Source organism: Limulus polyphemus, unplaced genomic scaffold (assembly GCF_000517525.1).
Source record: "Limulus polyphemus unplaced genomic scaffold, Limulus_polyphemus-2.1.2 Scaffold834, whole genome shotgun sequence".
Lineage (NCBI taxonomy): Eukaryota > Metazoa > Arthropoda > Merostomata > Xiphosura > Limulidae > Limulus > Limulus polyphemus.
Genome location: NW_013666444.1, coordinates 169,177 through 184,433, shown reverse-complemented (window position 1 = coordinate 184,433; position 15,257 = coordinate 169,177). Strand labels below are relative to the sequence as shown.

General features: G+C 33.3%; 1 protein-coding gene across 2 annotated transcripts in view; it reads right to left on the bottom strand.

The window, feature by feature from the left end:
• Nucleotides 1-15,257, bottom strand: part of LOC106460777 (WD repeat-containing protein 7-like) — a 211,384-nt gene that overhangs the window by 90,702 nt on the left and 105,425 nt on the right. For both annotated transcript variants that reach the window (XM_022387558.1, XM_013920513.2), the window contains one exon: nt 4,915-5,259. In XM_022387558.1, the coding sequence (XP_022243266.1) occupies nt 4,915-5,259 (345 nt within the window). The remainder of the gene's footprint in view (nt 1-4,914; nt 5,260-15,257) is intronic.

Here is a 15,257-nt window from a genome sequence, read left to right as displayed (position 1 = left end):
ATAGAATGATAGGTTTCTTTTTTGTGAGTGTAAAACACTTAAATACACCAGTTAAATACTTGAAATGTATTTAGGAGGTTTCAGAGATTACACAAATGAAATTTGAGATTTTGGAGTTGAAGAAAAGTATATTTTCAGTCACAGCCCAGTATGAAGTAATAACTTCAAGCCACTCATTAGAGAAAAAAAGCCCACTGGGACAGCTGTTACAACATCTCAGATGAACTGATCTAACCTCCACCAGGTTCAGCAAGAAATATATCAATGGTTAACCAGTCAGCCACCCACACAATCTAGCACTGTGATTCAACCACACAGGTTTCCAGTTAATGGGTATGGCTATTCCAGTCTGCCATAGAGTACATGCTACAGCCTATGCTAATAATGCTTATTCAAGCATCTGTTTTGCTTGTGACCTAATGGAGGAGTGGTAGAAGAACTGTCTATACTTTGCCAATCACCAAATGAGACAAGGCTATTGGTTACAGCTCCAAGTCTGGCTACCGGCACTAGGAACCACAGCAGACAACTTGCACTGAAGAGTTCAGTGATCAGCTTAGCTCAGGTCTGGGTGGAGAACATACATACTTGTCAAGATACAAGGTCAAGAAGATGAATTCCTGGCTGACACCTAAAAGAGTAGTAAAACTCACAATATATCAAGCCTTCCATGTGAGACCACCACTATGACTAGTGACTTTATTCTGGCAAATGATGATAGACTAGACATTAAAGAAAAAGTAGATTTCTAACTTTGTCTAGGAAATGTCTCTCACAGACTAAAGGTAGTTGTCTCAAACTACAAATATGGTATAGGCATCCTTCATATAGACTTAATGTAGAAATTATCTGTCAGTTCAACTGTGAAACAAGCGAGTTGAGATTTCCTGGGAGAGTTGTTTAACGTCAACCAGAATGAGCCAAGGAACAATGTATTATGCAAGTGTATGCTACAGATGTAATAACAGTTCCTACATATACACAAGTGGTGTTCTATGGTTATTACAGACGAAGTTTAGTGTGGCAGTATCGTGTGAAGTGTTTATAGAAGCTATAAAGGGAAATGTATTGTTTTATGTCAAGAAAGCAAACAGCTTTATTTTGGACAGTTATCTTCCTGATGACGGATGAAGTCCAGTTGTTTTGTGGAAATACCCAACAGTAGCAAAAACACAAAGGTTGTTTCTATTATATTATGGCCAATAGCAAGTACACTGCTTCCAAAACACCTAAAGTCAGATGAAGATTGTATAAACAATCTAGAAAAAGCAACACAGTGACTTGTTGGTTGAATATGATTTTGTATTTGTGGGATCAGATAGCTAACTGTGTCAAAATATGGTGACTTGCCACCACAAAGATACAGGTGATACACATCAAATAAAGTAATCTCCGTACTGGATTCCTTTGAGCATTAGGAAGGGTCATCTCCAGTGGTGATTGCCATGAAGTAAGGAAGCTATGCCAAGGCTCTGTGTTGAGTTTTTAAACAGTGAATGCAGTAACTCACAATGAAGCTATAACAGATGAATGTCTGGAGACATTACAAGATTTCCACTGGTTCAACAATTTGGATCTGGATAATGGGAAGTTAAACTATATGATGAAAGCATACATAAGACTGCTTTTAACATGAAAGGTGATTTGAATAAATTCTGTATCACATCATTTGGTCTCTGTATGTGGCCACTTCTTCTGAGAGGCTAATGAACCTGGGAATTATGCCAATTCTATGTGTACTGAGATAAAGTAGAGACATTACAATAATTACTCCTGGCTAATTAGACTTTCAGTTAAAAAGTCTTGGTTCATTTACATTTTGCTTGCATCATCATTTGAAGTATCAACATATGATACGTTTTGATGGTAAAGACTTGAGAATTTTAAGAAACCTTTACGGAGATCAATCTGCAGCAGTGAAGATAGAAAATGAATTAAATAAATCCATCCAAATTAAGAGAAGTGTGAGGCAAGGCTGTGTCTTTTCACCTGAATTGTTTAATTTGTACAGTGAAAAAATCCTGAGGGAGATTGAGGATTTACCAGGGTTGATCATTGGCAAACAAAATTTGAACAACTTGCATTACACTGATAACACCGTTTTACAATAGCTGATTCAGAAGATAACCTGCAAAAACAATTTAGATAAAGTTGTTAGTGAAAGTGAGAAGAAGGGTTTAAATATTAACTGTAGGAAACAATAATTCATGGTAATTACAAAAAACAACAATATTCCTGTGTGCATTGTCAAAATATATTAGGAACAGATAAGGTAGGTCAATAAATTCAACTATCTGGGAAGCAGGGTAACATCAGATGGTAAATGTGATCATGAAATAAAACAGAGAAAAGGAATGGCAAAATATGCATTTCTGAAATTGTAAAAGGTATTGACAACTAGTAAAATTTCTATGGGATGAAGTTAAGAGTTTTGGATTGCTATATTACACCAATTCTCATGTATGCATCAGAATGTTGGACAATATTGCCAAATATGGAAAAGAGAATTGAAGTAATTGAGTTATGGTTAAGGAGCATCATGAAGGTATGTTGGACAAGTCATACCTCAAATGAAAATATTTTGCCAAGAAAAGGTTGCAGGAAGAATCTGATGATTAAAATCAGAAAGAGACAATTAAAGTTACTTGGAGAAGTTATGAGGAAAGAAGAAATTGAAAGTCTGACCATAACTAGAAAGAATGAAGGAAGAAGAGACCATGGAAGACAGAACTTACTTATAAAAATGGTCTATCTAAATGGATGAATGTATTAAGATTGGAAATTCTTTGTGCCTCAAGAAGAAGAGATCTAAGGAAGACCATGGTCACCAATTTTTTTTTTTTTTTTTTGTTTTTATTGTACATATGAGAGAAAGAGAGATGTTATGGTGTGAACCACATTGAGCAAGTGAATTATAATTATTATCAACTATATTTAAGTCACTTACAAATCAATTTTTGGGTAAGAATTAACACCACAGTATTATTTACTTCATTTTTACTTTTAAAACTATTTACTTATTTTTGGTTATTATTCTTATTTCATTCTTAATTTATTTTCCTATCATTCACAATCACTGGCACACAAGTCTTCTTGTTCAAGGAGTGAGTCAAACAACCACAGCATAATTTTAAGAACTCATGTTATAGCATGCCAACCACACAACAACTGCAATATTCAATTTTAATACTAAATACTAAATATTTAAATTTTGATATTGAAATTTTGGCAGGTAGTGAATATCCTTGGAAAGTGAAATTATCAGTAGTAAATTGAATTTACATACAGTAGCTTAGATATCATAACAACTATCACCTTGGTGCACCAAGTGTGTTATTTGATTGTGATAGTTTCAGTCATGTAGAATGAAATAGTTTTGATAATCACACAGTTTTACCGAATATTTCATTTATGTTGTTTAAATAGAAGAGGAAGCAATAACACATGAAAATGCAAGCATTAAGTATATTAGGGGGATATAGAAATTAACATCCACCAAATGGAAACTTTGAAAACATGCCAAAAACTGGTAAATAAACATGTAACTGAAAGAAGGTCCCTGTCAAAAGATAATGGAAGCATTTGTGAAGGCAAACAGTCATAGATAATGGACTCTTTCTATCAGATGGTGAGAAGAAGAATGAGGCCAGGTCAGAAAGTAAGCCATGTTTACCACTTGTGCAGTAGGGACAATAAAAAGCAGCATGACTACAGCATGTTCTACAAGGAATATAGTGATTCCATACATGTGAAGCCCATAAAAAGTTTGTTTGATCAATACCCAAGGTTCAAGTTTATGATTGTAACCAGGCATTACAATACTCTTAACTTGTATTCAAACAACAAAATACAAATTGCAGGTACTGCTCTACAAGCTGAAAACAGCTCATGCAGCATACCCAAATTTATCAATTTGTGGTGGTTTAATACCATTTAATGTGTAGAGTTGATTAACTAAAAAAAGCTATACAGGAATGTATTCCAGTTCCTATTCACTTCCTTTAGAATGTCAGCAGTTTAAAAAAATTAGAATGAATGCTTTACAATTAAATAAACTAATACAGGAAAATTTATATTATTACTTCACATATTGGCACTTGAACCCCTTCGTGTCAGGCTTAATTTGGAAATGAGCTCAAACAAATTTAGGTTTTTATTTCACTTTTTGGTAGCCTATACTTATATATTAATGAAATAAAAGTTATTTTGTGATCAGTTGTTATATTTGTACACAAAATATATTCAATAAATAAATGTTACATATCTGGATTTATGTGAGATGCATACTACTTCAATGAAACTACAGTAAATGAAAGTCTTTATGATATGAAATTCAGAATAAATCCAATAGAGATTAGCACAAACAGCAATGTCAATGCCATCTAGCATGCATTGATTGTAATACACGATAACATGCAAATAAATTTGGGAATACAATTAAAGATATAGCAAGAAATGGTTTGACTGAATATTTTTCTCAATTACATGTATTATTTTCTCCTATACAAATAAACCTAGTTATTAGCAACACATTAAAAAAAACAAAAAACTGTTAGGTTAGTGTATGTGTAATCGCTACTTGTAATTTTACAATGTCAAGAATATCTCCAAGGATAAGTAAAAATAATCTGATATTAAAGTTTCTTTCATTACAACCTATGTTTAAAAATAATTGCACTTCAAGAGATGTTTTTACTTACCAATCACACCTTATAAGAAAATATGTTAACAAACATAGCTGATGGTAGCAGAAGGTGCATACTACATATATATATGAATTCTAACAAGAACAGCTTAATCCTAAATTTTCTTGTCATGTTCAAAAATCAAATAAATTCACTAATCAAATGATATCATAGGTAATGAAGTAATGTTTTTCAGGAGAAAAATCCAACTTAAGCATTTCTAACTTACCTATCAGAGCTTCTATATCAAAACATAAAACATGACTATCTTGATCTTTTGGATTAGTTCGTAATCCCTGAATCAAAAGTGGATGAGCTCTAGAACGATATGAAATGTCAATTCCATCATAAGGAAATCCAAACTGAGGTGTATGCTGTGGCTGTTGTTGGGTATGAAGTTGACTAAGTCCTCTTTGTGCAGCATGTCGAATGGCAGCTAAATTTCTATGACGAAGTCCACGAAAAAAATGAACAGCAGGATTCGTCATTCGGTCAGTGATTGTTGTAACATTTTCATCACAAGCAAATAGGATTTCTTCAGCCATAAGACCTTGTACTACACGATCAAGGTGACCTATATGAAAAAATAATTTGAGTAACTCTGTAATATGGAATTATATCTTACACATAGAACACATTCCAAACTACAAATCACAGAGTAATGATTTTGTACCAGAAATATACAAATATATGAATATATTTTTTCACTATATATATATATATATATATATATATAAAGAAAACTTATACTCAATAAAAAGTAATGCAGTTTTGCAAAATTCTTAACAGATGACATCATTACCTCAATTTTATTTGAGGTACAATTTCATTATTATTACACAGATATATAAAAAAGTTAAATACAGCTTTTCTTTCAAACAGGTTACTCTGAAACAGTTTAAAAAATGTATACAAATATAGAAGAAACTGGAATTTTCCACCCAAATGTTATCTTATGCACACGAGCTAATTGGACAGACTAGATACCTCTAAGATTCAAATATAACTATCTCCAGTTCAAAATAACTGACAACAGGAAAGGCAGTCAGTTAGTAGCAACTGTTGCCACAAAAACTTTGTACTGAAAAATGACTGACTCCCACTTTTATAAAACACATGCAGCAGAATGTATGGGGTATGTTTAATAGCATAAGATCTAGATATCTGCACCCTTTGTTCTCTAACAAGACACAGCTTGCCAACACAACACACACACAAATATATACACACTTTTATTGTCTTGATTAAATACTACACAAATAGCATAAACAATTATTACCATAGTCTTGATTACCTAGTACAAAAGGCAAATGTTACCCTAACAAAACTAAATTTCTTAGCACAGGTTAATATAGAGGACTAATTAAATATATACAAAGCACAGATTAATTATAGAATGCCATGAAAAGACCAAAGCACTTGTAACCAAAACTTTGATCAAATTATTCTACATTACCAAAAATAAAAAAAAAATCTTTCTACAGCATTTACAGAAGTGAATAAGCTCAGATATATAATTCTTTTTACAGAAATAAATGTAATGTACAGCACAGTATAATCATTAAAACTTGTCTCTAGTTATCTTCTCGATTTAACTACGTGTTCTGATCTTAAAAATGACTTGCATATATATTTGTTAATATTTAACCCTACTTAACTACTTCAAGAAAAAACAAACATATTAAACTGTTATTAAATTTAAACAAAACTAATGTAGTCATGGTCACACCTTGATTACACCTATAAAGACATTAAACCAAAGACATTCACTACCCTTCCCCTAGATGAAACCATTAACCTTTGTGTTAATCTTGTTTTTAAAGACAAGGAATATATTAATGGACTCACTAAACAATCTTTCAGACTACTGATGGAATTCACCACAAAATCTCTGTCAGTTTAATGGTCAATTTTATGCACAGATCAATGCAGACAGTATGGGTCTAGCTTTGTGCCAGTATGGCTAATGTTTTCATATGCTTTCATGAGAATATTTGGCTGAAGGATTGTCACACAGAGTTCAAATATAATCACTATGTTGATGACATTTTTAGCACTCAAAAATGAAGATCAATTAGTGAAATTTGTAGAATATATGTGCTTCTAGACAAGTGAACATTAATTTCACCTGTAAACACCAACAAAGTTCTGCTCTGCCCTTTCTTGGCACACAAGTGTATAACAAACAAGGAAAGTTTGATGTTGGTTGTAACCAAAAACTCACCTACACTGGTCTATACACCAACTTTGACAGTTTTGTTCGTCTACATTTCAAAGAAAACCTTAAGAAATGTCTTACGTCCCATGCACAATGAATCATCAGTTCCTGTGATCTTTTACAACATGAGTTAGTTAGGCTAAAATCAGTTTTAAAACTTAACTCCTTCCTAGATAACTTCACAGATTCTACAATCAATAAAACCATTCAAAAATGGCCTCTAGCCAGGTCACTGAACTATGATGTCCCATAGCTACAAGTAATGATCTCTCTACCATACATAGGCACACATTTACGAACATTGAAGAAGAAACTACATGCCATTTTAACAGAGTCTATCCACAAGTTCACCTTAAATGTGTGTTTAGACTACTATTGAGAATATAAAATTTTTCACGCTTAAAGATCAAATACAGTTCTCCTAAAAGTCGTGTGTCATTTATGAGCTTCGTTTCTCCAAGTGAAGTGCGTGCTGTTTATTCATGGTTAAATTTATCGCTAATAGGTCACAGACACCAACTGTAGAAAAATCCTAAGCCCAACAACAACATAGTACATATTTATACTATTAAGAAATATAACTAAAAGCTTTTCCATTTGACAATAGGCAAAAAGGAAAGTTATACATATATATATTTTATTTTAAATTCTGACAAATGGGCGTTGAATACTGGGGGACGAGTTTGAAAAGGACAACAATTTTCAGATACATTGTCACAGAAATTATGTATTGTCCTATACATCATCAGCACACATAAGCAGATCACTAAAAGACAAGGCAAAAAGCAAGCTTGTTCTGCAAGTGAGCCCCAACCTTTATATGTTCCTATAGATCTAAAAGTCTACCATTTACCTTCAGAGAGCACTGCTTATTTTGTGTTCAAATGTGTAGAAATGAACCCAACAAAGAGAATACAGGGCTAGCTTTATTGAACAGTCAACCATGATGATTCCTTGTAGCTTTGAGAGTTTCATTTTGAACATATGAACTAAACATGGAGATGAGTGGGCATCTAGTGTTCAGATAAGGTTGCAGGCCACCATGAGTGATCCACATGCAGCAGAGATTGTTATATGTGTTTCACTGTATCATACTCAGTTAAAACAGCAGTACCAAAAGCATTCCAAGCAAGATTGAACCATGCTTCTTAGGAAGTGGTTTGAGAAAGTTGTAAATGTATTGCATATGGATATCTGTGGAACTGCACAACCCATATGTTGAACACAGTGGAACTCTATTGTTGTGTTGGAAGTTTCTTGTTGATCATTTTGAAAATGAATTGTTAATATTATCATCCTCAAGGTTAGCAAATGAGATATTTTATATTCAAACGTAGTCAGACTTGTGGAAGATGATGATGATACTGCTGAAAAGGTTCAAGACATAGCAAAACAAATAGTGAAAGAATGTTTTGAATGTCTACAAAACAGGAATTTACAAGTCCACTGCTGTGAAGGATTTGAACTCAACTTTATTGGCTATAATTTGCCAGGTGTTTAAAAAGTTTGATTTGAGTCTGCCTACACTGCTTATTGCTAACATGGTCACAAGCACTGTAACACATCAGCCTATAGCTATACAGTTTACTCTTGGTATTCTAACAGAAGAGAAATTTGTTATTGAAGCACTTTATGACTTTAGTGCAACTTGTTCTTACAATGAAACCTTGAGGTTCAAAGCATCTGCTACATTGTTAGCTACTAACAGCCACGAGTAAATTGGCTGATAACTATGATGTCAATATTTCATCTCAAAATGGCTTGCAGTGTACTCATGTTCTGGCTCTATTGCTAATGCAGGTAGATACACTGCTGTTGGTCCATTAGCAGTGCAAGATCAGGACATTAAATTTATATAGCATCTAAGAAAGCAAGAAAGTAAACATTAGGTAATTTTAAGTCCCAGTTCAGTGCTAAAACAGTCCTAAAAAGCCAGATATGTCTATCCCCACATTGCAAGGATCTGTTCTTCTTTTGAAAGTCTTTGCAAAGCAACAGTTGTCCTTACTGAGGTTGTATAACAATGATTTCACATTCCTCAAAAGTATAGCAACTGATCCATAGACACCATAATTTGGCAACTTTAATAAAAAATTTTCACGAGAGATTGGTGCAGGTATGATGCCTCTAACAAAACCTATCTATTGTCCAATAACTCACATGACCTCCTCAGATCCTTCAGCAGCTAAAGGCCTGTGTACAAAACATGTAAAATTAACTATCTTTACTACTGACCAACAACTCTGTCAGGTTATGATCAACGTTAAATGGGCTTACCCTGACATATTTGTAGACCTGGCTCCTCATCTGGACAGCACGCACATGTTCACGAGTTTTTTTTTTTATGTGTGGATACATTAATGACTGACAGCAAATTACAAGATTAGGAAAGGAGCATTAGGAGAAGTGACCACAATACTTGTAGGAAAAAAGTTTCCTATGAATGTGAGAGCACTTTGGCTCATTGCAAAGAAAGTTGTGTGAGAAATTCTCTAGAGTATTGAGAATTACGCTGATCTTGAGCAGGTACTGGAGAACAGAGCTTCAATCAACAGGACCGCAAGACTTTGGATGGACAAATTCATCAAACCGGTGCTAATTATGATGATATTTGTGAGGCCAAATTGTGAGGCAGACTAGCCACTACACCTGTTTGCATTAGCTTTAAAGATGCCTTATTTTTTTTGCTGCAGGTCACATTCACTATGCAAGATACAGCCTGCTTTATCTTGAATCAACAGTGTGACTACACCCTGAGATACTTACAAACTTCATGAAGGGTGAACATGTCATGCATCATAAGTCTGGCCTGTGGAATGGCATGTGGTCAGATATGTTTACTGACACAACCTTCATGAGTTATGGGCATGGATGACCAGGAGGCTTAGTAGGCATCACACTAAATCAAAATGCTATGAAATAGTGGTCACTCTGCTTCCACATATGCAGCTCCTTGGTAAAAGACCTTTTGGAAATGAGAAATGAAAATGCTCATTCTGCTGAAGTGATCATTTGAAAGAAGGAAATGTGAGCACAAATTGCATCTGACAAAAATGACAGAAAAAAGTTCCACAAAGCTGCAAACATGCATTCATTCTCTTCAATCAGAGGAGCATCCTGCTGGACTGAATGTTGACCAGGTGGTTGCAATTGACAAAAAGCATATGTCATAGTATGAAACAGATTTATCTGAAGGTTTCTATGGACCCTTGAAAATCGAAACATTGAGAATGACAGCAGGTCAAAAAGGTGTCAAGAAATGTTCTGGAAAAACCCATAACAACAAGCTCATATACACCAGAATAATGGGATCTGCAAATTTCACATTGCATTGAAGCAAAACAACTTTTTATGTTCAAACATAAACACTTGACCAAACATCAATTTTTGTTAACAATTGGCAAATGAGAATCACCAAAAACAAGTCAATCCTGAAGAAACAATTACAGGTTGAGCAACCAAAGTACACTTTGCCTTTACCAGATGCTGTCATTATAGATGGGTATGCCCTCATGTGGGTAATATTTTGGCTATCCACTGGCACAGGGCAAGAATATACTGATGGTTTAACTGTATGTGTGTTAGCAAAGTTGTCCCAGTCTGATGTATATCTTGTTTTTGACTGTTATCATTATTTTAGCATTAAGAGCATCATGACACAATGTCGCATAGGTCAACAAGCCCAATATCATGTATTACAGTCTAGATCTCCAATCCCAAGTCAACAAGTCATATGAAATAATATGCCAGCATTTCCCAAGGCCTGTAAGATCTATAAAGATGAACCACTGTCTACAGATATAGGCTGGTTGTGATGGGCACAAACAGTACTCCAGTGAAGTTCATCTAGGATGTATCATTTGCAGAGATGACTTGCAATTTACTCACAAAGAAGTAGATATTGTAATCATACGAAAGGTTGTGGAAGATGGCCGTGTAACGTATATCACTATGATTTCAGAAGGTACAGATGCATCTGTTGTTGTTGTTGCATCACTTCCTGACAAGCAATCTTACTTGTATGCTTTTCATAGAACTAGCCCATGTGCAACATACAATCACAGACATGGGAACTGTATGCAAATGCTCACAGAGTGCAAAGTATCTTTTGGCTGCCCATGCCATTTCTGTGTGTGATTCAGCTGCATACATGTGGTGAATAGAAAAAGCAACTGTTGTCAAAGTACTGTAAGCAGGCTACAAACTTGATCATTTTGGAGATCCTAATGTAGATATGAATGAAGTGATTAGAGAAGCAGCTTCATTTGTAGCCACATGCTATGGAAGTAAGCAGACTCATACCAACTTGTATGGCATATGCTGTGACACCTGATTAAGGAAAACTTGCAGAAAAACAAGACTAGTACAAAGCTAAAGTCTCTTCTACCCACATCAGATATCTTTGCTGAAAATGCCAAGAGCTGATCTTCAGACATATATATTTAAGGTAGCATTAAACAAAGATCCCCAAAATCTCGATCCAAACATGTTTAGATGGGAGTGAAACATATTGACAAAAACTCTTGTTACTGTTCTGTTATCAGCTGAAAAGCCAGCAGCTCCACCCAAAATACTTCAGATGATTTGTTGTGAATGTACAAGTGAATAACCTTGTTCAACATCTAGATCTAGCTGTGTCTTTTGCACGCGTAGTGAAAGTAAAAGCAATTGCAATAATAACTGGATTAAGAACAGCAGAGAACCACATTCATGAAAGTGATGAGGTGCTTAGGAGTGAAGAAACTACAGATTAATATATTTATATACAATGTATTTGTTAGTTAGTGGTAAGCCTTTAGTGATAGATATATTTTATGAATTTCCCTGTGGTTATGATAGCACAATTTATATTGCAAAATTGTTGGTATGAGCATTGCCTAGATTAATAATTTGATAGCAGGTCATATAATAGGGCCATAGAAGATATATGATAGTATATATAGCATAGTTTTATTTAGTTACATAGTTTTATAGCATAGTTTTATTTTGTTACATAGTTTTATTTAGTTACATAGTTTTATAGCATAGTTTTATTTAGTTACAAGTATATGAAGAAGCAGGTTATCACCAAGTATTAGAAAATTCCCTACTTAGTTCTGACAATGTTGCAGGAAGTGAAACTAAGTTTGGAAGAAATTAATGTATCTAAATACATATACGTTTATGATATGTCTATCATATTTGCATACTGCTCAGGTAGTAGTATAATATGCATTTACCACCATCATGACTGCCATACTGAATAAAGCACTGTCATGACAGTGATTTGACATTCATATCTTGATTAAGTGACCTGTTCTTATTTCAATATTAATATTTTGTTTCATTTTCTCGATTTATTAAAAATTTTCTATGTACATAGTAATGATTTTTTTGTTAATGTTTTTTGGATGGTATTATGTAAAGTAGCTTTACATGTCTGATTGGTAAATGAGTAAAGAATATTCTTTAAACTTGAGGACTTTTCCAGGTCACAGTGTATATAAGAGTTTAGAGACGAGAAATGGGGGCTTTTCGACGTGTTACGAAGAAGTTATTCTGTGCATCTCTTTCTTGTGCAACTGAGTCTTGGATATTGACCTTATTCAACTGAAATTACAATTTAACCAACATTTGGACTTTTTCAGCCATGACTATTTTATACTATCTAAATGCAGAAATTACTGGGACTATTAATCATTGGAAATAATTCCACCTAGACTTGTTTGACCTCATAACTGCAGAATTGTTCAGGAACTTTGGAATTATCACCATGCTTGAAAATTTAGCTGTAGTTGGATTCATTTGACATGTGTCAAGGAAATATAAGATCATTCACACAGGTCAATTAATTCAGATGCATTAATTTTTTGTTTTTGTATTTAGGATTACAGTGTATCATTTTAATTTTTGTTTATAATGTTTGAGGATCAAAATACAAAAACCACATTCAGTTTTTGTTAGCTTTCTTTCACATTTTCTGTTTGTGCACCCATACGTAACATAAAATTAGGGACTAATCCAGGATACAAATTCTTTTATATTTATGCTTTTGAATTTGTATTTTGAAAGAAAGCTAGTGATAATAGCATCATGGGCTTCAAACTGGACACAATCTTAAATGAAATTGAAAAAAGGTCACACTAAGGAGATAATTTACAGTCTTAGGAAAAATGATTTACTTGTTGTCAGTAGATATTACTATCTCGATGTTAAACTAGCAATGCGAAATGCACATATTTTGAAAATTGTTTTTGAACACATGGTCGAGGATGAAATATTGTCAGAATATTTTTTGGTAAACTTACCCAAGATTCAAACAGATGATGCTGTTTGAAAAAAAAAAGTTAGAGTCTTAGTTAAAGAACTGGAAATTCAGACTCAAGAAGAGCATGAAGAATTTCAGTTAAAACAGCAAGAAGTTTGAAAACAAATAAGATTTTTATAAAAGAACTCAAAATACAAACTCGTATTTCTCATCAGCCAACTTCCCGAGTTTGATGTCAGTAAACAGATTTGTTTTGTCCCTCCTTTTCAAGAAAAATATATTGATAAGTATCTCCAACAGTTTGAAAAAAGTTGTTGACAATTCCAAATAGCCTTTAGGTTACTGGACTGTTTTGTTGCAATCTGTCTTGAAAGGAAAGACCCAAAAAGTCTCCTTTGCCTGTCTGTTTCTCAAAGTATTGATTACCAGTATTTTAAAAAAGTCATTCTGAAAGGTTATGATCTGACAGAAAATTTGGGCAATATAAAAAGTTTGATGAACAAACCTACATGAAATTTGCCAGAGAAAAAAGAAAATTCACTTGACAGGCAGATGTTTTCAGAGAAGTCTCATCAAATTACGATAAACTCTGGCAACTCATTCTTATTGAAGAATTTAAGCTTTGTTTCCCTGCTGATCTCAAAAATCACCTTGAGGAAAACAAGACTTCTGAGCTTCACCAAGCTACTATGTTAGCTGATGAATATGCTCTCACCCATAAAGGTTATTGACACAAACAGAAACTCTCTTAACCCTATTGCCCAGGTATCCTTTAGTACACATGATACAAGGTTTTAGTGTCTTACATTCAAAATTTTATTAAACTACTTTTTGTTTATGTTATACCACCAATTAGAATAGCATAAAATCTCAGCTAATAATCCATATTTTAATAGTATACACGTTTTAAGTTATTAATTGTACAAGGAAATATTTTTAAAAAATCCTGAATTTCCGCTACATGACCATTTTCTCTTAGCATGTCATCATCCCTATTTTATCCACCAAAAAAGTACACAATTAAACGTAAATTACTCTCTATAAAATCATTATTGCTCAAACAGACCATAATTTTTATAGCCTTCAATTTTCTTTGGTTACAGAGCTATCTAATAGACAATCAGACCCCTCTTGCCACACCCTCCCATCACATCCTCTCTTTCACAATTCGTTGATAGTTCTCTCTTACTTTTCATTATATATATTACCTATAACCAATAGAAAGTTAAGGTTTTCATCTATCAAATGACGTATTGTAAAAAGTTGTGTTCCGAGTGGTTAAATTTCAGTTTCATTCAGAGTACGAATATTGTTTCCATGGGAAAGTTAACGACTAGCTCGAATAAATTTGTAACAGCTTGTCACACAGTTAGAAAGCCAGGAAAGTTTTCAGAGGTAACTGAATTTGTCTACTTTTGAATGTTATTAGTCTACATTCTTTGGTGCATTATTTAATCAAATAAAAATTATTAAGTGCATTACTATCTATAGTATCAAAAATTAGAGTTAATTATCTTCGAAAACTTGAGAGCAAGAAGAAAAGAAGATTGGGTAAGTACATTATTTCTTGTTTTTCATATTTATTCTTTATTTATTATTGTAAAAATCTAAAAATATGGATCTTTTTAAGTTCTTTATGAATAGATTTGGTAAAATAAGTAATAATGTTAATATAATTAAAATGGATCTTGAGGCACGCGTGTGAGTAGCTCGTGAATAATGTAATTCGATAGCATAACATGAGCTGCACATTCCCCAAGTGATTTACAACTTATAATGGCACAAACAGTAGTTACACAAGGTTCAAAGGGCAATTAAACAATAAAATTTAATTATAAATAGATGTATAATGTTACAAACTTAGAGCTACTTAGGATTAACGAACGTAGTTTTCATGTTACAAATTCATGTAAATTTTATTGAACTACTATTTCATGAACTTATGTCAATAAGTTTGGTATCAAACTTTTGATTATAATTCAAATTTTAGTACTATATATTACTAATTTTCTTAATTTAAAAGCAAATATTAAAAAAACAGATAAATATTGATTTTTGTGTGTCACGTGGTATGTTGAATGCAGCACTGGTTCAAATGAGATGTTTG